The sequence below is a fragment of the Leucoraja erinacea genome, chromosome 14 (assembly GCF_028641065.1).
Source record: "Leucoraja erinacea ecotype New England chromosome 14, Leri_hhj_1, whole genome shotgun sequence".
Classification (NCBI taxonomy): Eukaryota; Metazoa; Chordata; class Chondrichthyes; order Rajiformes; family Rajidae; genus Leucoraja; species Leucoraja erinaceus.
In genome coordinates, this window is record NC_073390.1 from 25,852,142 (window position 1) to 25,876,870 (window position 24,729).

The 24,729-nt window shown below is 42.5% G+C and overlaps 1 protein-coding gene across 8 annotated transcripts in view; it reads left to right on the forward strand.

Moving 5' to 3' along the window:
• The first annotated feature begins 4,283 nt into the window (after positions 1-4,283).
• The window catches only part of cep63 (centrosomal protein 63), a 45,242-nt gene continuing 24,796 nt past the window's right edge, over positions 4,284-24,729 (forward strand). Inside the window, exons 1-6 of one of the 8 annotated variants that reach the window (XM_055645904.1) lie at positions 5,899-6,043; positions 8,420-8,518; positions 8,635-8,702; positions 11,506-11,683; positions 15,028-15,123; positions 15,843-15,974. In XM_055645904.1, the coding sequence (XP_055501879.1) occupies positions 8,659-8,702; positions 11,506-11,683; positions 15,028-15,123; positions 15,843-15,974 (450 nt within the window). In that variant the 5' untranslated portion in view covers positions 5,899-6,043; positions 8,420-8,518; positions 8,635-8,658. Of the gene's footprint in view, positions 4,389-5,898; positions 6,044-8,236; positions 8,301-8,419; positions 8,519-8,634; positions 8,703-11,505; positions 11,684-15,027; positions 15,124-15,842; positions 15,975-24,729 lie in introns of those variants that run through there. The other 7 variants (XM_055645906.1, XM_055645908.1, XM_055645909.1 and 4 more) reach the window with 7 other exon arrangements.

Consider the following 24,729-nt stretch of genomic DNA (forward strand, 5'->3'; position numbering starts at 1 on the left):
GGACAAAGCGTGACCACATGCAAGGGGGGTTTCCTGCTCCACCATTCAATAGTTTTGGATGATTTCCTGTAACATATACATATCTTTTGTGTCCAAATAAATGCCAACCTCAATTTTTAATACATGGACTCAACACTGAATATTCATCCCAATTAACATTTCTTGCTTCAAGGAGAATATTTTCAGTTTCCGCATTCTAACCTTTTAGCTGCAATCCTTCTTTCCTGAAACCATTCTACCATGTTTTACCTGTGCCAGCTCTAGAACTTTTACATAATCCAAGTGGTATGTTGACCACAAACTGGCCAATCTGCGTCCTTTACAGATTATGACAGGAGAAATTATCTTGGAGAATAAGGAAATGGAAAATAAACTAACCAAATTATTTGCATGTGCGTTTTCTGAATGGACACATAAAATCTCGCGAATGAAGAACACCAAGCTCAGAATAACCTGAGTAATTAGTATAAACAAACACTAATATTAGAGATATTACAGATTGAAAGGTGATAAAGCAGGTCAAGAAGATCTATATCTCAGTGTTTGGAAAAATGCAGTCAAATCGTTAACATATGCATTAGTTGTTATCTTCCAAAACTCCACAGCTTCTAGAATGGTCCCTGCACAGTGCAGTTAATCTGACATCAGCAGCTGTGAAAATGCTGATATTGGAATATTAAGATCGATGAGGAGTCAGCCATGCTCGATACTTTCAATACACTCTTTGGAAAATACCGATTTCAGCGCCTCCCATTTAGTCTTTGAGTAAGACAAGATTTATACAATGGTATATGGACACACTGATCTGTTCGGTAGTCAATGTCTACTATGTTATGTTGTGCTGAAGCAAAGCAAGAATTTCATTGTCCTCTCAGGGACACAGGACAATAAACTCTCTTGAATCTTGTATCTTGAATGTCTTCCAGTAGAAAATACGTGAGACTTAGCGTGACTGTAAAGGAGCAATTGGGACAGCAGATGACGTTCAAGTCTTTGGACAATACGACAAAGTCCATGACTGCAACCTCCATGAGGTAATGGAGAAAACCAGAAGAGCCAACATTAAAACTGAGTTCTGGGAAGTGTTTCGTTAAAGTATCAGAATGTCAGTTCTTTGGTTTGAACTACATAGCAGACGGAGTAAAACCAAGTGAGGATAAGGTGAGGGTTATCAGTGACCTGAAGGCACCAACTGATAACAACTATGAAGCATTTGGAAATAATAGTTCATGAGCTCCTTCATCGCTATAAGCAAACAGTTGATCACATGAGACAACGCTGCACTACTATATTAGAAGGAAGCCTGTCACTCTGCAACTAGATGCATCTCAGAAGGGAGTAGGTGGTACTCTATGTCATGATAGTAGATCAATTGCATTTGCTTTGAAAGATCTAACACCAGCTGAAACAAGATATGCCGATAAAGGAAGGGAACTCGTGGCAGTGGTCTATGGATGTGAAACGTTTCACTTGTATGGAAAGAAATTCAAAATTGAAAGTGACCTTCGGCACTGGAACAAATCAACAAAAGGAATTTACGTTCAGCACCGGACAGACTTCAAAGACTCCTCTTGAGGCTTAAGAACTATGATTTCACCCTGAGGTACAAATCAGGAAAGGAAATGATGGTTGTTGAAGTTTTATCACGCCTACCACCTAGACGAGAAGCATGTTGATCTTGATGTCAAAATCCATCGCATTGTAAATGTGACGCCTACAAAGCTGAGCCAGATCAGAAATAAGACCAGCAGAGATGAGGAGTTGCAGCTGCTCACCTCACAAGTGATCCAAGGATGGCCTGAGCGAATCAAACAAGTCCACCCAGAAATAAGGCAATACTGGTCCATCAGGTGACATATCTGTAGAAGATGGTGCATTACTAGCTGAATCAAGAATAAATCCGCCACATGGGAATGGAGAAATACAAGCTTAGGGCAAAACCAGCTGTCTACTGGATGAACATATACAAATAAATAAAAAAGATGGTGTCTGAATGTGGTGTATGCCAGGAATATGGGATGGAAACATACAATAAAACGAAGACATGACACCCAGTGAGATGCCACCATGACCATGGTACACCTTAGGAATACATTTATAAGGTCCCACAAAGATTAGTGGGCAAAATTTGAGCACATGGTATTGGGGGTAGGGTGCTGACATGGATAGAAAATTGGTTGGCAATACAGGAAATAAAGAGTAGGGATTAACGGGTAGGCAGGCAGTGACTAGTGGGGTACCACAAGGCTCGGAGCTGGGACTGCTGCTATTTACAATATAAATTCATGATCTAGATGAAGGGATTAAAAGTAACATTAGCAAATTTGCAGATGACACAAAGCTGGGTGGCAGTGTGAGCGGCGATGAGGATGCTATGAGTGCAGGGTGACTTCGATAGGTTGGGTGAGAGGGCAGATGCATGGCAGATGTAGTATAATGTGGATAAATGTGAGGTTATCCACTTTAGTGTCAAGAACAGGAAGGCAGATTATTATCTGAATGGTGTCAGATTAGGAAAAGGTGAGGTGCAACAAGACCTGGGTGTGCATCAGTCTCTGAAAGTAAGCATGGAAGTACAGCAGGCAGCGAAGAAAGCTAATGGCATGATGGCCTTCATTGTAAGAGGATTTGAGTTTAGGAGCAAGGAGGTCCTACTGCAGTTGTACAGGGCCCTGGTGAGATTGCACCTGGAGTATTGTGTGCAATTTTGGTCTCATAATAGAGGAAGGAAATTATTGCTATTGCGGGAGTGCAGCATACATTCGCCAGGTTAATTCCCGGGATGGCGGGACTGATATATGATAAAATAATGGGTCAACTGGTGTAAAGAGCTCAAACAGGTTGAAACACAAGCATCTTTATTGTTCAGGTCATAATCTTGTAAGCAGGTCATTACACGTTCACACTGCTACAGTTACTGGCAGGCAGTGGGCGAGTTTTTAACACTATGAATGTTATAATTAGGCACATTATAATTACTAAGCATTCTAATTTGCTAACATGCAATAGCCAATCTACAACTGGGTTTGTATTCACTGGAATTTAGAAGGATGAGAGGGAATCTTATAGAAACATATAAAATTCTTAAAGGATTAAACAGGCTAGATGCAGGAAAAATTTTCCCGATGTTGGGGGTGTCCAGAACCAGGGGTCACAATTTAAGAATAAGTGGTAGGCCATTTAGGACTGAGATGAGGAAAAACTTCTTCACCCAGAGTTGTGAATTGTGGAATTCTCTGTCACAGAAGGCAGTGGAGGCCAATTCACTGGATGTTTTCAAGAGAGGGTTAGAGTTAGCTATTCGGGCTAAAGGAATTAATGGATATGGGGTAAAATTAGGAACGGGGTACTGATTTTAGATGATCAACCATGATCATATTTAATGGCGGTGCTGGCTCAAAGGGCCCAATGGCCTACTCCTGCACCTATTTTTCTATGAACAATATCTACAGCAATATGGATCCTGTTTGCTGAGCAAGGGATTATCTCAGACGGTAATTTGTGCTAATGGGACCCAGCCTTCTGCGAAATAATTCAAAGAATTAGCAGAATAATGTGGGTTAATCATCACCACCTCATCCCCGCACCATCAGAGGGGACATTGGTTATAGAAAGACAGGTCCAGTGAAGAAAATGGTCATCACATGCCGAGAGACAAAGGAATCATGCCTTATTGTCATTCCTAACACCACTGAGTGCTGACATCACCAGCAGAGCTACTGAATGGCAGAAAGTACAAAACAATCCTGTCAAGCAAAATACATCATCTGCAAGACCAAGAAGTGCAACGGCTCAAACTGAGTGAAGTCAGAATTTCAACGGACTTGCCAAAATATTGCCACAACTGCAAGTAGCATGGTTTGACCCTCCCTCTGCCCACTCCCACCACTCCAATCTGTCCTCCCAGCTCTGTCCTTTGCCCCTCCCCAGCGCATGTGTTCCCTCAGCCCTCTCCTAGTATCCTCTTCCGGACTTGTCACCTTCCCTTAGCCTTGACCCCTTTCTCAATCTTGTCCTTGTACCTTTCACTGCATCTGCAGCCCATCTGACCAAGTCTGTCTGCTCTCGTCCCCACCTCTGTCCCCGCACTCTCAGCTAGCCCAGTCCCCACCCTCGGGGCCCTGTTCCCGTCTCCTCCTTCAGTCCTGCCCTGCCCTACCCCAAGCCCAGTTTTGTCCCCAGCCCTGTCCCTTGGCCCGAGTTCTTCTATCCCTCCCTCGGCCCCGCCCCGAGCACAGGCCTGTCCCTGTTCCTCCGCCCAGGAGTTGTTGGTGCGTGAGGCCAACGTCGCCAGCAGGGGGCGCCGCGAACGCGCCGACGCAGCAAAGACGTGCGCAGCCGCACTGGGATCCGTCCGTACTCGGATGGCGGGAGAGCAAGGATGTCAGGTAGGGGTTGATGGGGGCGTGGGGTAGCAGGGGATAGAGGAGGGATAAAGGGACAGGGAGGGATAGAAGGGGATAGAGATAAAGGAAGGAAGGAAGGAAGGAAGGAAGAAAGAGATGGATAGATAGATAGATAGATGGTGGAGGATAGATGGTGGAGGATAGAAGGTGGGGGAGGGGAGGATAAGGGAGGGGAAGAGGAGGATTTGGGAGAGGGGAAGGGGATGAGAAGGGGAGGATAAGGGGGGAGGGAAAGGGGAAGATAAAGGGAGGGGTGAGGGATAATGGGAGGGGTGAGGGATAAAAGGAGGAGCAGATATAGGGAGGGGATATTGGGAGAAGGAGTTGGGGAGAGGGGAATAGAGGACAGGAGAAGGAGGGATGTGAAGCACTGGGGAGTGGTGGCGGACGGATAGGTGAGGGACATTAGTTAGTAATGGGAGGAGTGGGTGAATTGGGAGAGAGATTGTGAGGGACGGGAAAGGGGTGAAAGGAGGGTCGAGGGTGGGGGAAGGGGAGTGTGAGGGGAGAGATGGGATGGAGGTGTGAGGGGAGAGACAAGAGGGAGTGGGGAGGAAAGGGTAAAATACTAAGGGTGAGAGGGAGGGGTGGAAGTGAGGAGGATGAAAGATGGGAGGAAGGAAAAGAAGGGAGGGTGTAGGGATGAAAAGGGGAGAATTGATTGGGTGGGTGAGAGGAAGTGGGGGGGGGGGGGGAGAGATGCAGGGGACGGTTGGAGGCATGGGGATAAAGAAGTGGACGGTGGGGTGAGAGAGGGGAATTGTAGCTGGATGGGAACAGTCGAGATACAGGGAGAGATTGAAGGGTGAGGGGATAGCTGAGGAGTGGAGGGAGTGAGAGGAGGTGGAGTCGATGGAATTGAATGGCTGAGGGGGAGGGTTGGAGATTGGTGGCAAAGGGACAAGTGGGGGATGGATGGAGACAGGCAGGGGTAAAGAAGGGAGTCGCTGGAGCTAGGATTGGAGACGATTGGGGCAGAGAAGGAAAGGGGATGAATAAGGGGAAGAGATGGCAGAAGGGGAGTCGTGGGGGAAGTAGCATTGGTTGAGCGGGAATGTGGGGGTGTTCTGGCAAGGGCTTATCAAGAGGCTGTGGTTGTTGAGTGGGGAATTCTTTGGGATGTTGGTGCGGACATTGGGGTTGTTTCAGGGTGTGCGATGGACATTGGCCAGTGCAGCAGAGTTTCACTTTGCTTGTCTGCCTCTCTGCTTAGCTCTTGTGATGAGGCCAATGAAGACCAAAGATCCTATGAAGCTTATTCTTCATAAAGCTATAAAACTTCATGTTTTCTGGCATTCTGACCCTATTCCATAATCTGCAGGTGTTCAGATATTTAATTTATAAAATCAACCTGCAACTATTTTGTTGTGGGTTTTTGTATTGAATGTAAAAGTGGAGTGATGTCATTGAAAGGGAAACAAAGCTGATTGTGACCATTAACCTGAAAATAACTTTAATTTCAAACAGTTTACCTCAAATGATTTTTTTCCTCATTTTAGTGTCTTTTCTTTGCTTTCTTTCTTTCTTCTTACTCTTTGCATGCCTTCTATGTGCAGTACTAATTTATCCTTTGTTTCGCATCTTGCCTGAGTACATACACCAGGGGTTCAGTGAACAATCTGTTCAGTATGATTGAGGTAACAAAACATGTGCATTAATATGCTTACCAGAGATTGGATCAATAATATAATTGAACAAATCTTTAATAGATAATTAATTTTCGTGTGAATATGTTTAAATGTCTGCAGTGTGCAGTTACCTTGAAGAGAGGAGCGCAATTACATAATGATGGAAGCAATATTGACTTTGTAATTAGCCAGAATGCTGGGGAAAGAATGGTGAATGTTAAGCATGACTATGACTTTATAATTGGAAATGACAACCAGACTAGCATAGATTAGAAAAGATTCAGCTGTTATCATTGTACATGCATTTTAACTTTACAAAGTACTTTACACATCAAGTCTAGATGCAAGAATGCAAAAGAAAGAAATGTTATAATACTGTGATATAGGATGGCAAAGTGGGAGAGTTGCTGCTTTACAGCGCCAGAGACCCAGGTTCAATCCTCACTACGGGTGCTGTCTGTTTGGAGTTTGCTCATTCTCCCTGTGACTGCATAGGTTTTCTCCCGGTGCTCCGGATTTCTCCCACATTCCAAAGACGTGCAGGTTTGTAGGTGAATTGACTTCTGTAAAATTTCCCCTTGTGTGTAGGATGCAAAACTGGGATAACATAGAACTAGTGTACGGGTGATCGTTGGCCAATGGCCTGTTTCCACGCTGTATCTCTAAATTAAACTGTACCTAATCTCATGGAAAACTGCTGAAAATATGAAGCTAATTGTAATAATACAATATCTAATGTACAGGATGTGATTAAGATTGAAAACATTTAGAAGGTTGGATTAAATTTTAAGAGCTGTTGGAGGGATTTTGATGAAATGGCCCCTAAACATAGTATAACAACACATTGTATTTATATAGTATCTGAAGTATAAGAGAACAATTAAACAAAAGGACAGTCATAGAGGAGATAAAGGTTAGAGAGGAATTACAAAATAATGTGCTGCGAGAGTAAGACGACCATTGATATTTATAGTTGAAAACAAAGAAAAGTTTGATTTCATACCAAAGATTGGACCAGTGTCAAAGTCCATACCAAAGGTATTTATTATGTGATATACTTGTGTCGAGGAAGAGTGAATGCAGGGCACTGGCTATATATCATTGCTGATTAACATAATTCCGGTATGAATGAGTTGGGACTATTAAAGACTGTAATCTGAACTGGGGATAGTTTGAGATGGAAATAGTGCTGAATAAAACAATACCTAGTAAGGGAAATTTCAAGATTAGATGTTGGGAAGCAGTGTGGGAGGGATCTGCTTCTTCTATGATTTCTTTCTTGCATGCTGATCTTTGGTGGGATTGTTTGGAAAGATTTGAGGTTTGCACCCACTACCCACCGATCTACCTCTCCAACTGTGCTCTCAATTAATCAGATTTTTCTGCTTATGTGTGAAATAATGATTCATGGGGTTGGAAGTTAGCATGGTGGAAGGATTGCGGGAATATTTATATTTAGTTTGATAGCCTGTCAGTGGATAGCGCAGGTATTCAAAAACAGAATTAATATCTTGCCTGAAGGGACAGAGTGTATATAATATATCCCAGTTGTCTCGCAATATGCTTCTTAATGGAAACCTGCGTGAGATGCAAATAGTCTTTTGGAGTCTATATTAACTGAATAGATATTGAGATGTTTTCCTCCCCTTTCCCTCCCCAGTCCTGTGCTCCACCTGGACTTGCACCTATTTCTTCCCTTCCTCTCCCCCTAGATTCCTTCTTCTGGCTTCACAATTAACAACTCTTTAATCAAACAACATCCTGCTCTTTAATTCCATGAATTGACTATAAAGTCAAATATCCCGTATGCTTAACCGACTTACATACCTGTGCTTCTGCCGTCAGCGATCTTTGGACTTGTACACAAAGATCACCCAGTTCTTGGTATTTAATGGGGTCCTACCATTCATTATGTGTGTCCTTATTCAGATTTAATTTTCATCTGTCATTACTCTGCCCATCTTTCCAGCTCATCAAGAGAGCCATCAATTTTCAATTGATCAATTTTCTTTGCATCAATTTTCACATCTAATGGTCAATTCATAACAAAGAGCCTGGGTCTTGAATCTGATTCTTGCAATGGACCACAAGGCATGTGCTTCCTTTTGCAAAAACAGCCTCTGATCTTCATTGTCTGCCTCTTGTTACCAAACGAACTTAAGGCAGCTTTGTCAATTGCTTTCAATCCAGGGACCTTGTCAACGAGTTTTCCGAAGTCCAGGTATACTACATCAAACATCCATTCAAACAAAACAACCATTTTTTGGTAGGATATTTTAAAATTGAGTTTAGTTTAAAAAATTGTATTATGACTTTTGACCAATGGTGCTATGTAACCATCCAATTGATTCCACTCTCTGATCTAGACTGTGCATGTTTCCATAGATTTAACAGCGCATTAGGAATTTAAAATCAATTAGGATAAGGAAGGAGAATCCTGGAGTTGAAACTAGCTTCAGATCAGGAAAAATAGATGAGAGTAAGGTAACTCATAATACAGGAATCGTGATCAATGTAAAATTACAAGTTTAACCAATTGTGACATACATTTTAAATGAAAAATGAATCTTTTTAATGTTTCTAATACTTTCTCTTCAAAGTTGTCTCTCTGAAGCTGGGAGGAAATGGAGGCTCTGTTAGAAGCAGTGCAGCATCTTGGCCATGATGGGTAAGCAGAAATAAATAATCTGGCAGGCATGGTGGTCTTTTATGTTTAGAAAATGTGATGATTAGGGATTCACTGGCTTTGAAAAAATGGTAAAAATCTAAACTGCATTGGTATACAGTTATTGCCCATATCTACAAATGTCAGCATATTTGCATTGGATCTTTCTTGAAACTGATAGCATTTGCTAAGATGCAGTTTTACAAAGCACTGGGAAAAGTGCCTGTTCAAAGAGCTGGTACAATTCATGGCTTCCTTGGTATACTAGCGTATAAAGAGAGAGTGAAATCTTTGGAATTGTAACAAAGTTCAAGTGTGAGAAAATTAAGACGAAGCTGCAAAGTTATCAAGAAGAGTAGTGAAGAAAATTGTGAGTTTAACTAATGTACCGTCTTGGTCATCGGTGTCAAGAGTGTGTTTTCGTGGCTGATGCCCGAAACAATGAAATTCTTACTAGCAGCTCAACAGGTTGTAAGCACAGTACTCGTATATAATTGTCCCTTGTGCAACCCTTGCAGTTCATAGTTCGGAGTTTAGTTGGAGTTCATAGTGTTGGTTGTTGGGAAGAAGCTGTTTCTGAGCCTGGATATTACAGTTTTCAGACTCCTTTACCTTCTTCCCGATGGCAGGAATAAAATGAGAGTGTGGCCAGGGTAGGCGTGGGTCCTGATGATGCTGGTTGCCTTTTTGAGCAGCTTCTTGTAGATTCCTTTGATGATTGGGAGTTCAGTACCCGTGATGGAGCGGGCAGTGTTCACCACTTTTTGTAATCTCCTTCATTGCTGCCCAGGAACTTGAAGTTGTTGACTCTCCCCACCACTGACCTATTGATGAAGACATGTTTTGTGGATCCCTGGCCTTCTTCTTCCAAAGTCAACAATCAGTTCCTCGGTTTGAATGACGTTGTGAGCAAGGCTGTTATTCTGGCACCATTCAATCAGACAATCGATCTGCCTCCTATACTCTGGCTTATACTTACCCGCAATACGTGCAAAAATAGTGGTACCTCAGTGACTTTTAAGATGGATTTGGAACTGTGTTCGGCAACACAGTCATGGGTAGAAGTGAGTAGGGTAGGAGGCTGAGCACACATCCTTGAGGTGCCCTGATGTGTATCGGGGAGGACACACATCCTGATGTGTATCGAGGAGGAAATGTTGTCAATTCATAGCAATTGCACTTTGTTGATGAGGAAGTTGAGGAACCAGTTGCAAAAGGATGCTTGAGGACCAGTTCTCTGAGCTGGGTAACTAGTTTGGAGTGGATAATAGTGTTGAATGCTAAGCTGTAGTCTGTGAACAGTAGCCTGATGTATGTATTTTTGTAGTCCCAAGTGGTCCAGTGGAGAGCCAGCAAGATCACATCCCCCATTGATTTATTGTGGTGATAAGGAAATTGCAGTGGGTTCAGGTTCTTGCTGAAGTCGGAGTTGATATGCGCCATAACCAACCCAGTGGGGGATTGTCGTCCCCTGCTCTTTGGTCTTGCTTGCAAGCTGCCCCATCGACCACGTTTCCGGACACAATGGATGCCTTCCCAGTGTTTCCTGGAACTGCACCCTGCAATTCTCAATGACATGGGAGAATACCCAGCACTCAGGGAATCCTTTATAAGTGGTTGCTCTGTTGCCATCGGGAGATGGGAATAGCGCTAATCCATTTAAATGAACTAGCTGCCTGTCAGTTACAGCAGTGATTTGTGCTGTTTCTGTGATACAAATAAGTTCAGAAGTGTTGTATTTGATCTTTTGCTGTTAAGTTGTTGGCAAAATGTTGCCACAGAACGGCGCCATCATAGCCAGTATAAATAGAATGCTGGAAATACTCAGCAGATCAGATGGCCTCAATGAGGAGAGAAACAGCTCAATTTTTCAGATGAGAACAGTTTTGATAAAAGGTAATTGAATTAAAATGTTAACCCAGTTTCTCTCCACAAATGTTGTTTAATTTGTCCATTATTTCTAGCATTTTATTCCCCATACATCTCCCATTCCCAGACTTCCAATGTCTGCAGCTTATTTGCATTTAGATAAAGCTGATATTGAGCTGAATAGTGTCTTTAGCCATTCAATTTCTGGCTAATTCACTGTCGCTTGAATTCGGCTCAAACGGGCATCAATTTTTCGGTTTCCTTGATAATTGGGTGACTCTAGCTTGGACTTGCGTGGTCGGAGTTTCCTCTAGGACCTGAAGAGCTAGCTACCAGCGCTGTGGTCCTTGTTCATTCTCCAGTGTTGTCAACTGTGACCTCAAGTGCTATGCACACACCTGTCCCACAGTCTGAGTGATAGTCGACATCGTGGATCCACGGATAATAAACTAAATTGAACTGAACTGGTAATGAGGACTAAAAGTACTATAAAGTGAGCTAGATGTCGAACGTTGGGATTTTTGAACAATCGGATACCATATTATCATAGTTTTACTGTACTTAGTTTGGGACCTAGGTTACATGTAAGGCAGGCCAGATGAGAGGCAGATTCCCTTCCCCAAAGAATATTGGTCTGCGAGTTGCTGGATCACATAGTTTTGTAAATTGATATAGTGGGACTTGTAATCAACCTCTTTGTTCTGATACCAGTGGGGCAGATGACAGTTACAGTGAAGATGTGAGAAATAGCCAATCAGAACGGCTATTGTCTATAAATTGTTCCTCTCAACAAGCCAAGATCTAAAGGACTATTATTAAATATTATGCAGTCATTAGTGCTGCGCTAAAATCCGTATGTTAAAAATGGAATCTGTAGGCAAATCTAAAAATGTATTTTTCTCTCTCTGAGTTCCCTTGGTTTTTAATTGAATTGCAGCAGCGTCCTCACCACCTGTGAAGCTGAATTGCAAGAACTGATGAAGCAGATTGATATCATGATGGCCCATAAAAAGGCGGAATGGGAAGCACAGTTCCAGTCAGTGGAGACAAGGCTAAAGGCTCGAGAACAGGAGCTTGGTGCCATTCAGCCACTGCTCGACCAGAAACAGACAGAGGTAGGAGAAAAACTCACTGCGATCGTGCATATTTAGCAGTTGACTGCAGATATCAGTCCACAATGATCTGTGTAAGATTCCGTGTGGTGTAATAAATAGTGTATGTGATTTTAAGAGTGGAGGATTGATTGTCATATACACAAACTTCATGCAAACAACAAATTTCATTGCATTTTGGTGTATGTGACAAAATGCGATCTGAATCTGATGGTTTACTCGGACCATGACTGAGGAATGACCAACCAAGTCTTTGGGCCAGAGCAATAGTGCTCATCAGTTTCAGATCAGTGTCTCTGGGCCAGATTTGGTATGGAAGGTATTTCTGCCAGACGTGACCCCAATGAGATAATGCTGACCTTGAAAAGAGAATCTGAAAGGAAATTTCACCTTAAATTTTTATTTGCATTTAATTTAATATTTTCCAATGTAAGAGTTAAAAGTGTACTTCAAGTCCCTGATGATAACCTAACATTAATATATGCTTTATCACAATTACAGATCCATGTAGCTTGCCAAAACCACTGAAATCTAAAGCAATGTAGTGCTTCTTGTGATGTGTTTGGATTCACCTTAAAAGTTGCATTTGATTTTCATTTTGAATATGTGACTAAGGTTAAGTTTGTCATGGCTGACGATTGTACTGAAGGCTCAATTCAACCTCTAGATGGCAGTAATGCTTCACATTACAGCTATTCTTTATGAGATGTTTGGAGCAAAATGTCATTTTGTGCAATTCAAATAAATTACATATTAAATGGCAGGCAACAGCCAATTTATTAGTATTATGCACATGGGTTGTGTACTTTCCAGTGCCATTGTTATTGCCTAACTTCACACTCCAAATGGTTCTGGTATGGAGAGCTCAATGGTATTTAGTTTTCACGTGTACCTCGATACAGTGAAATTCCCTTTTTATACAATTCAATAAAAATCTTACTATACATAAGCATATCACACAGACACAAGAGTGCAAGAATAGTACATTCTAGGCAGTACACAATAGCTTTGTATCCTTCAAGATTGAAAGTTCTTAACAATGTGGCGTCTAATCTTGGTCTTAAAGGCCCGTTGTCCTGGCGGTAGCACGCAGCATTGCAGGGGCCGGCCTTGCGATGCTATCGGTGTCCTCCACTGCTCCTTGCCGATGAGTGTTGCTTAGAGGCTGCATTCGATCTGCATGCTCATCTGACCTCTGTGGAGTCTCCAGCTGTGCCGTTCCTCACCTCCCATGTTCACATCTCTGACTCTGTGCTGAGGCACCTCCTGCAGCTGACCCAGAGTGCCTCTGAAGCCACAGAAGGTGAGTCCACAGCCTGCTCACTGGCATCGATCCTCTCCACCGTCTGCTCGCACCATCTTTTTTTCAGCACTATTCAGCCCATCGATAATAGACTGGTTTTATGTGAGTGCAATTTAGCTCGTCCCATTCCTCTATCCATTACCTAAATTCTTTTCTTTCAGATACCTATTCAATTTACTTTTCAGATGAATTTGTCTCCAATATTGTACCTGGCAATGCATTCCAAAGATACCTACTGAATGCCAAAAAGTCATAGAGCATATCATGGAACAGGCCTTTCGGCCCCCTTTGTCAATACTGCCATGGGCAACCCATTTTGCCCAAAGCCTTCTACACTGATATGGCAAGGACAACAGGGCATGTGGGAAGTCTGTAATGATGGAACTGATAAGTCTTAAGGATTGCAGAATAAACATTGTGTGAATTCTGTATCAAATCACATGTCTAAAGAGAGAAAAGAATGTGGATTTGGAACAATAATGGGAAAAAAAATTAAATGGTAACATCTCTCAACCGTTCACTTTCTGAAGGGATGAGGTCCACCATCATGATTTGCTTTGAGAGGCTAGTCATGGAATGCCTCAAATCCATTCTACTAAGCTGCCTTGACCCACTGCAGTTCGCCTACCGTCCCAACAGGTTCACGGATGATGCCATCTCCCAGGCCCTATACTCAACCCTGTAATACCTGGATAAGAGACACACCTATGTCAGACTCCTTTTCCCAACCGACAGCTCTGCCTTTAATACCATTATACCTTCTAAGCTCATCATCAAACTTGTGGGACTTAAGAGTCAACACTCATCTCTGCAAATGCATCCTCGACATCCTGACCAATAGAACCCAATCAGTGAGGATAGAAGCCAACTCATCCTCTATGATACACAAAAATGCTGGAGAAACTCAGCGGGTGCAGCAGCATCTATGGAGCGAAGGAATGCTATAGATGCTGCTGCACCCGCTGATTTTCTCCAGCATTTTTGTGTACCTTCGATTTTCCAGCATCTGCAGTTCCTTCTTAAACTCATCCTCTATGATAATCCTCAACACTGACGCTCCGCAAGGATGTGTGTTCAGCCCCCTTCTTTACTCGTACACCCACGACTGTGCAGCCGTGTACAAATCTAATTCAATTTATAAATTCACAGACGACACCACCATTGTGGGCTAGATATCAAATAATGATGATATCGAGTACTGGAAAGAGATTGAGAACCCCTTGAGGATCTGCTGAGTTACTCAGGCTTTTTTTTGTCTATTTCTGACTGTCAATCTTCTCTATGCCTCTCACAATTTTATATACTTCTATCAGGTTTACGCTCAGCTTTTGATACTGCTGAAAAAATAAACAAAATTCATCTCACCTTTCTCTCTGTAACTAAAACTGGTTTAGCTTCGATTCTACCCTGAAGAAGGACGGCAGCTCTATCCTATTGTTGAGTTGACCTACAACCATTTATTATTCCTGTTCCTGTGACTATTGAATCCAGCCTGACAAGAAATTTCTACTCAATTTCCTTTGACTCCAGCTCCTTGATCTCGTACTGGGTTAATTGCTGCCTCGATATCAGTCTCCTTGCAATGGAATTCAGGTTTTTTGGCCATGGCTGTAATGACATGTTAGGAAGAAGCAAATGGTCTTGTCAAACGAAAATTGATTAATGGTGAATAATTTCTGCTTGATTACGCAATCGTTCGCAAGCTCCGCTAATCTAATTGAGAAGAAACTGATGGGTCAGTAATTAACTGGTGTGGCAATCGTACTTGAGTACCTTGACTGTGATGTCAATATCTGACATCCTCCCGGACCTCAGTTTTTTCTGTATCCACTGCTCAAAGCAATTTCTTGATATAATACTGAATGAAATTGACTGGATTCCAATGGCAGGGAGCTAAAGAGGAAACCGAGATAGCAAATTTGGCTGATCTTTGTTGCAACAGCTGAGGTAGAGAGACTAGGTAAAAAATGAACTGCCTTCTTTGCAATATGTTGCTGAATGTGTGATTATTTGATGATCTTTACACAGTTTTTCTGTCATTCAGGTGGACCAGTTGCGACAATACTTACAAGACAGTGAGAAAACTCAACACGATATGGTAGTGCAGTATGAATCGCAGCTCAACATATTTCAAGAAGAGGTACTATCAAAGATAGAATTTTTAGTTTACAAAAAGAGCTAATTTTATGCTTAAATATAAATCTCCCATTCCTGTTTTCTTTGAGACCATTTCCATTGTCAAATTTACTACCCATTGCTGTACTCAGAAAATAGACACAAAAAGCTGGAATAACTCAGCGGGACAGGCAGCATCTCTGGAGAGAAGGAATGGGTGACGTTTCGGATTGAGACCCTTGAAATGAACCGTTGGCTCTGTCTGGGACCTGATCCTGATCTCACTTGGACCTTGTCTTGTCCTAGCTTGGCATCAACCTACTTCTGCCGTTTGACTTTGTTGGTGACATCTGGAGCATTCGGGCATTTTTATTTCATTTTGATCCACCACAAATCTAGAAAAGAGATTAATTTCCACCCATTTTCCACCATATTTTATTGTCACCTGTACCCACGGCAAGGTTGATTATAATGTTATTGCGATCTGTACCCACCACGAAGCTGGTTGTGATGTTAAAGCCATCAGTACCCTCCAATGTTTGCTCATATGTACTTCAATGCCGAAAAACAATGAGCAGGCAACTTGCCTAGCTCTACTTATGTGCTGTGTTTATTAATGTTTTGTGCTGTGCTAGTCGGTCACACCACAAATTAGATGTGTGTAATAACAAGTGCTCATCAGAAGAGGGAAATAGATATTTCCTCAAAATAATCAAATCTTGAATTACACTTTCATACTTTAAGATTGAGAAACTGAAGAAAAGCTACGAGAAGTTGCAGAGACGGCAGTTCAAGGAAGCGAGAGAGGACATGAAGGACAGGAAAGACAGGAAGGAGTGCATGTCTGAACTCAACAAGCTAAATAAAAAGGTTGAGGTAAATAACCATGTGTGATGGTTTGATTTGGACATTTAGATTGTTAAGCATTTCTTAATGATTCAGTAAAGTTCTAACATGTGAAGTTTCGATATCTACACAATATATTTTCATCATGATCTGTTCTTGGCTTGATGGAATTAAGATTTGCACCAAGGTAAATGCATAAATGTGATATCATTAATAAAATGAATTTTGACATTAATTTTAATTTAACATTCAATTACATTAATTAAAGTTAATTAGATAAAATTTAACCTTGGATGCGGTGCATCTGAACCAGTCTTCTGCACAAGAATTTTGCACCCTAGTTCATTCTGTTGTATCAGTACAGCCAATTTGTTTCTCCCTTCTATTTACATCACTTCCTCCGAAATCTATCATCAACCAGTGACATTTTCCGCCCTCTTACATGTTGGGTGATTTCTCTTTGTAATTTTTTGTGATTTGCTTATTTAATGAATTTAGCTTGACCACGTTTCATTATCATTGCTCTTGTCCATTGAAGCCCTCCCTTTGTAATCTTAATAACTGCTGTTACCAGTCAACATCCTCTCTATTGTATACCTGTAGAAGTTCAAGAGAGTAATCGTTGATATACCAAATCTCCTATATCTTTGAAGGAAATGATGGGCTTTATTTGTGATTGCAACAATGTGCTGTGCATCGGACAGATCGTCAGAAATGTACATGCCCAGTAATTTGAAGCTTTTGACTCCTGTCGATGAGGACAGATTTGTGGTTCCCCTTTCTTCCTCTTCCAAAGTCGACAATCAGTTCCTTGGTCTGATGATTGAAAGGAAGAAGCTGATCTTGAAGTTGGTGGTCACGATTTTCAGGCTTATGTACCTTCTTTCTGATGATAATGGTGAGATGAGAGCCTTTGGTGACGAGGGCCTTTGATGATGGTAGCTGCCTTTTTGATTGACTGGCAATGTCTCCCACTTTGTGTAGCTTCCTCCTTTCCTGGGATTTCATGTTACTAAACCAGGCAGTGTTGCAATATGCTTTCTTCTGTACATCTATAATAGTTTTTATTGTAAGTGAACCATGCTGCCCCAGAAAAGCAGCCATCCCAGTAATTCCTTATTTTTGTAAGTGTACCAAGGTACAGTGAAAAGCTTTGTTTTGCATACTATCCAATCAGATCATAATACTATAGGTAAATGCATTCGCGTCAAACTCAAGTACAATGGAGCAAAGGGGAAGAAACAGAGTGCAGTATATAGTTCTCACCATTGTGGCACATCAGTTCCATGGACAAAATCCAATGCCCACAATGGAGTAGAAGTGAATTGGACAGTACCTTGGCTTATGGAAGGACCATTTAGCATCTGATAACTGAGGGGAAGAAACTGTGCAGTGGTGCGTGCTTTCAAGTTTCTGTATCTTCTGTTGGACCAGAGCAGGGAGAAGAAGGAATGGCAGGGATGGCTGCTTTTCTGAGGCAGCGTGGTTCAGATGAAGTCAATGGTGGGAGGTCTGGTTTGTATGATGGACTGGGGAAGATTTACGCCTCTCTGCAATTTCTTATGGTCTTGGGCAGAGCTATTCCCAAAACTAGTTGTGATTCAACCCAACAGCATGGGTCCAATTGGTGTAGTGAAATTCAAGTTGCTATTGCAGCACACTAATAAGAATACAACACAACATTAAAGAAGAATTTAACATAAAACATTAAAACATCCCCCGACAATGGTTTCAACTGTGAGGGACGGCACAGAGTCCAGTCCCCATCCCCTTGTCTACCCATAGTCGGGCCTATTGAGGCCTCCGCAGTCGCCGCTACGGGGCCTGATGTTTCAGGCCCTTCTCGCCGGGTGGTGGTGCTCCGTGTCGGGAGAACACTCTCCGTGGCTTGGGATGCCTGGAACGGCTGCTTCCTTACTGGAGACCGCGGCTTCCGAATCCGACAGGCTGCGCTGGACAGAGCTCCACCACTGGTGATCTCGGCGAGAGATCCCAGGCTCCCGATGTTAAAATCAGCGCATATAAAGTCCTATAGTGCATTTTTAAAAGTTTGTATGTCATGCGAAACCCTTCTTCAGACTGAGCATGATTCAGAGCATGATTGTTGTTCAGTTATGATTCAAAAAGATTATAGATATAGATATATAGATATGCCATTTATTGTCACTATACATGTACAATGAGATTAAAAGCAGCTCGTACTCAGTGCATACATATAATTTAGTACAAAAAAAAAGAAACAGAAAACAAAACAAAAGGTGGAGGGGGGGGGGATAGGTGCACAATTCTGCGGCGCTATATACATATCTATAAAGGCAAAATGGTGAAGGATGAATAGGTAGTATTCTTAGGCAGATGTTTAAAAATTATATTAAATATTTTTTTTTTTTTTTAAAAATATTAAAAATTACAGTTACAATACACATTACAGTTCCAAATTTCAGTACGTGGATAGAATAGATGTAAGTCCGGGTGTTGGGCTGTGAAGTCGGTGCATGTGTGAATTAAGAGTAGTTATGACTTTCGGAAAACAACTATTCCTGAGTCTATTTGTCCTAGTTTTGATGCACCTATAGCGCCTTCCAGAGGGCAGCAGGTCGAACAGTCCAAACGCAGGATGGGAGCTGTCCTTGATGATATTCTTTGCCCTGCTAAGGCAGCGGGAGGTGTAAATATCCATCAGGGAGGGGAGAGGGCAACCAATGATCTTCTGTGCTGTCCTAGTTACCCTCTGAAGCCTCTCCCTATCTGCCATGGTGCAGCTGCCGTACCATGCTGTAATGCAGTATGTCAGCAGGCTCTCGATGGACGAGCGGTAGAAGGTCAGCAGCAGGTTAGAGTCCAGGTTGTGCTTCCTGAGAACCCTCAGGAAGTGCAGCCGCTGCTGAGCCTTCTTGATGACCGCTGTGGTGTTGTCTGTCCAGGAGATATCAGCAGAGATAAGGACGCCGAGAAACCGGAAGGTGTTGACCCTCTCCACACACTCGCCGTTGATATGTAGGGGGACTAAGTCGGTGCTGTGCCTCCTGAAGTCGACAATGAGCTCTTTTGTTTTCCTGGTGTTCAGAGCCAGATTGTTTTCTGAGCACCAGGTTGTCAACTTCAGGACTTCCTCTCTGTAGGCTGCCTCGTGTCCCTTTGAAATAAGTCAGACTACAGTAGTATCGTCAGCAAATTTGACGATGCGGTTGTTGTTGTGGGCCGGACTACAGTCGTGGGTGTAGAGACAGTATAGGAGGGGGCTTAGCACACAGCCCTGTGGGGAGCCAGTACTCAACCTGCGAGTGGAGGAGAGGTGGGGGCCGAGTCTCACAGTCTGGGGCCGGTTGGTGAGGAAATCTTTTATCCAGGCACATGTGAGAGTAGGGAGGCCGAGAGTGACCAATTTATCATTGAGAATGTCCGAAATGATTGTGTTGTATCGTTCTCTCTCCTATTCATCAATACTCATTATTCATCTAATAAAGGTGGTGTCGACAAATTTAAATAGGGCGTTGGATCCGTGTCTGGCTGCACAGTCATGTATGTAGAGAGAGTCGAACAAAGATTGAACACACAGCCTTGAGATGCCCTTGTGTTGATGGTCATTGAGTAGGAAGTGTTTTTGCCAGTTCCTACTGATTGATGCCTACCAATGAGAAAGTTGAAGTGGCGTCACAGGTAGATAGGGTGGTCAAGAAGGCTTTCGGTACATTAGCCTTCATCAGTCAGGATACTGAGTATAGAGGTTGGGACATGATACAGTTGTACAAAACGAAGGTGAGGCCACACTTGGAGTACTGTGTCACTGTGCTGTCCCTCCATTTGAAGGATCAGAATGCATTTCAGAACAAATGTTATAGTCGAGTTCTGGATGCCCCACAAGCATCCAGAACTCTACTTCTTGTGGACATCCAACACCTGACCCAAATACAAACTGGTTGTGAAGCATGCTTGTCCCAGTCCACCGAACTAACAGGAAGGCAATGCTCTCACTCTGTCTAGGGTTTGTATTTATTATAAGCTCCAATTGACAACAAAGGAAAGAGATAGCAGCAAAACTACACACAATGCATCAACCTGTTCTTAAGCAATACCCAACTTTGAAGCAATATTCCACAAATAATTCACAAATCTCTGGGAAACTTTCAAGTCACAGAGTCCTAACTAAACTAGGTGCATGTCATAGAGTTATACCATGTGGAAACAGGCCCTTCGGCCCAACTTGTCCATGCAGCGCAACATGGTCTATTTATACTAATCCCTCCTGACTGTAATCAACCTATATACTTCTATCCATATACCTGTCCAAAAATCTTTTAAACATTGTGATAATACCTGCCTCAACGGCCACCTCTGGCAGCTTGTTCCATATAGCCACCACAATTTGTGTAAAATAAAATAGCTGCATGTCAAGTTCCTATTAAATCTCCCGCCCCTCACTTTAACCTATATCTTCTGGTTCTTGATTCTCCTTCTCTGCGCAAAATATTCTGCATTTACCCTATTAATTCCTCTCATGAACTTATACACCTCTACAAGATCACCCCTCATCCTCGTGCGCTCCAAGGAATAAAGTCCTAGCCTGCTCAATCCTTCCCATATCTCAGGCCCTTGATTCCTGGCACATCTTTGTGAATTTTCACTGTGCCCTTTCCAGCTTAAAAATCTCTTAACTATAACAGAGTGACCAAAACTGAACACAATACTCTAAATGTGGCCTCATCAATGTCTTGTTCAATTGTAACATAACTTACCAACTTCTATACTCGATACTCTGACTGATGAAGGCCCACATGCCATTATACATTCTTGACCACCCTATCTACCTGTGAGACCACTTTCAAGGAACAATGTACGTTAACATTTACGTGATATATCCAGCAGTACAGCTCAGATTTGAAACATGGTCAAGTTGTCAACAATATTTTTAGTTGTACGAGGTAATAGGTAGTTTTGTTTTTTATACTTGTGTTAGTTGATGCCATTGGGTTTGGAATGAATGCTGCAGGATTCCAGGCCCAATCTTTCTTGACTGTACGAGTCGTGTTGGTGGACATGGATAATGGAGATAAAGGCATCATTTTGTGAGTGTGATTCTGATATGCCGTTTCTGAAGTATTCTGCTGGTCGGTCCTCCCAACTTGATAAGCAGTCTTTAGATGTTTTGAGGACGACGTTTTGGTTCAGTTTCTATTGCAACTCACTTGGGCCTTCCAAGAGGACCTTGCTGTTGGTCTAGAGTGACGCTTGGTTCTGGCTGGGAATTTAACTTTCTCAAAGGGGTTTGTGAACCCGATGGGCTTTTTGCTCCAAATTATTTAGTCATCCAAATTTAAACTCGCTGGATGTCATGATGGAATTTGAACTTGTCGCCAGGTTATTAGTCCAAGCCTCGGGATTACTACATATCTTAATTTCAATATGATATAAAACCAGTGCTGAAAATAGCTCACCAGGCAGCATCTGCAGAAAGAGAATCAAAGTTATCACTTAACTTCCTTCATCACATTTCTCTTCTGCCTAACTGAGTATTCCAGCATTTTGCAGATACTGAAAATCTGAAATAACAATTTTTTTTTCTGCTTCTCGGTCATGAATTACACTAGTAATGTGTACCTTGATGGGGAGACGGTGTTGGGGAGTTGCCTGACTTGCATCTAAAAGTGCCTGATTATGTATCTGGACTGCTACAAAATGACTCAAATAGTCATTATCACAGTTCCGTTCAGCAAAGACTGATTTCCAATTGTTCGAAATGGGCAAAAGCAACATTGCACAATTGAATTTCCAGATGCATATTGCAGTAATGAAAAATTACAGCTGCTGATTTGCACTCAGCAAGATTCCACCGATTGCAGTATAATGATCAGGTAGTCTGTTTTTAGCTGTTGGCTGAGGGATAAATGTCGGAAAGCTCCCTGCTGCTCTTGAAGCAGTGAATAATGGGACTCTTTTATGCTCACCTGGGAGGCATGACTGCCTTGGTTTAACGAGCGATTTGAAAGATGATACTTCCAAAAGATGCAACAAGGAAACCTTTCAAGTTTAGATCCAATTTCATGAAGCATCAAAAACGCTCAAGGATTAGTATTTAAAGACTGGCTAAATTTGATGGTGAGTCTCCAACACTGATCTAATTTATTGGGAAAGAGGCAAAGTACTGGAGTAACTCAGCGGGTCAGGCAGCATCCTTGAAGAACAAGGATAGGTGACTTTTGGGGTCGGGATGCTTCTTCAGACTGATGGGATTTCCTTGGGTTATTCATTGTGGTATTTTGGGGTTATTTAAATAACATAGAAACTCACAAAAAGCAGTTCAGTTTCTAGGAGTTTCAGGGAAAATTCACTGGACTGGGAAAAAAGCAAGAGTTTTGTTACCGGCAGCAGGTGGCGACGCTGGATAGAAACCTGTTGTCAGAGCTGTGGGCTTGGTTGGTGACTGGTGAAGCAGTCCAGTCTGTGTACATTTGAATCTGCAGGCCATTTGACCAGAATCAACCCTCTTTCTCTTCTTCCCCAACCCCCCCCCCTCCCAAAAATATATGCACCTATCATTTGCCAAGCTTCGTCCTGCCACTCCTCCCCCTTCTAGTTTTCAACGTTCTTCCCCTATTCTAAGCAGCCTGAAAATGATCCTGACCTACAATTTTGCCTGTTCATTCCTTCCAAGGGCCTGACCCCTTGCGATCCTCCAGCACTTTGTTTTTTCTTGACATTGTAGCATCTGCAGTCTCTTATGCCCCTGATATCCTGGTTAATATCCTCTGTACAATTTCTAATGTTATCACTTCCTTCCAATAGGATAGTGACTAAAATTGCTTTTAGGGATTTTTTAGCTTTGAAAAACTCCTTTGTTGCTTTAGCAGTATGTTTGGGATCATTGTCTTGCTGTAGAATGAACTGCCGGACAATAGATTTTGAGGCATTTGTTTGAACTTGAGCTGATAGGATGTGTCTATACACTTCAGTATCCATTATGCTACTTCCATCAGCAGTTGTATCGTCAATGAAGATAAGTGATTATGTGCCTGCAGCAGCCATACATGCCCAGGCCATAACCGTGAGGTGGCATGCTTTGATCTCGGGCAGTTCCTTCTGTCCTCCATACTTTTCTCTTGCCATTACTCTGATATAAGTTAATCTTCATCTCATCTGCCCACAAAACCTTTTTCCAGAACTGTGGTTGCTCTTTTAAGTACTTCTTGCAAACTGTAACCTGGCCATCTTATTTTTGTGGTCATCTTTATCTTCTGTCATCAGCTTTGAACGTCTTCCTTGGCCTGCCAGTCCCTTTGCGATTAGTAAGCTCACCCATGCTCTCTTCTTAATGTTGTTCCAAACAGTTGATTTTAGAAAGCCTAAGGTTTGGCTGATGTCTCTAACAGTTTTGTTCTTGTTTCTCAGTCTCATAATGGCTTTTTTGACTTTCATTGGCACAACTCTGATCCTCATGTTGATAAACAGCAATAAAAGTTTCCAGATGTGATGGAAAGACTGGAGGAAAGACTAGGTGCTGAGAGCTCTCTTATTTGGAGATAAATTGGAGGAGCAGCACCTCATATTTCGCTTGGGCAGTTTACACCCCAATGGTACGAACATTGACTTCTCCAATTTCAGGTCGTCCTTGCTTTCTCCTCCCCTTCCCAGCTCTCCCTCAGCCCACTGTCTCCGCCTTTTCCTTTCTTCGTCCAGCCCCCCCACCCTATCATCAGTCTGACCCAAAAGATGGCCTATTTCCTTCGCACCATAGATGCTGCCTCATCCGCTGAGTTTCTCCAGCATTTTTGTCCACCCATTCACACAAGTTCTGTGGATTTGGTGGGCTGAAGGGCCTGTTTCCAAGCTGTGTCTTTAAATTAAACTAAAAACACTAAAACCAGAGCAAATCTAAAGAAGGGTCTCTACCCGAAACGTCACCTAATTTCTTCTATCCAGAGATGCTGGCTGCTCCTTGGAGTTCCCCCGCACAATTAAAGCATGGAATAGTCTTCACCCTACCATAGTTACCCAACCAGATGCAACTAAATTTAAGGTAGCTCTTTTTTTCCAAGAATCCTTTTTTGCTTAAGTCCAAGTCAAGAGTCAAGAGAGTTTTATTGTCATGTGTCCCACATAGGACAATGAAAATTTTGCTTGCTGCAGCACAACAGAATATGTAAACATAATACAGAACAGGAGATAAAAGTTCAGTGTTTCTATATACCATAGACTATATACACATACACATACACATACACACATATATACACACATATACATACACACACACACACATTTATATATATATATATATACACACACACACACGCACATATATATATATATAATAAATAAACAGATAAAGTGTAATAGGCTGTTATTTTTCAGAGTTTGGAGTTTTGTGGTGGAGGGTCCACGCCAGTTTAAATTTCATTTGGAATATTTATGGAGGACCAGGAAACCAAGAAGCAACAGTTACTCCAGGGAGTTACTCCAACTCCTGGGAGTGATTCTGCGTTGGTTTTCAGCAGTGGCACATGCGCACAACCACGGCTGATGATGTGCTGTCCGTGATTGTGCACATGTGCAGGGGGAGGATGTGCAGGCTGTGGCAGTGCACATGTGCAAGGCGGCCAGCCATGCCGGCGGATGAGGAGCGGCGTTCCGGACACGGATACGGATGGCGGGCGGGGACGGAGAGAGACAGAGAGAGAGATAGAGAGGGGGGCTTGCTCAGAGTTGAACGATAGGTGTCCCGGGTACTTGCCAAACTGGGCAAAATGGCACGGCTTTTAGGTTGCCCGGCGGGACTTTATGTCACCAT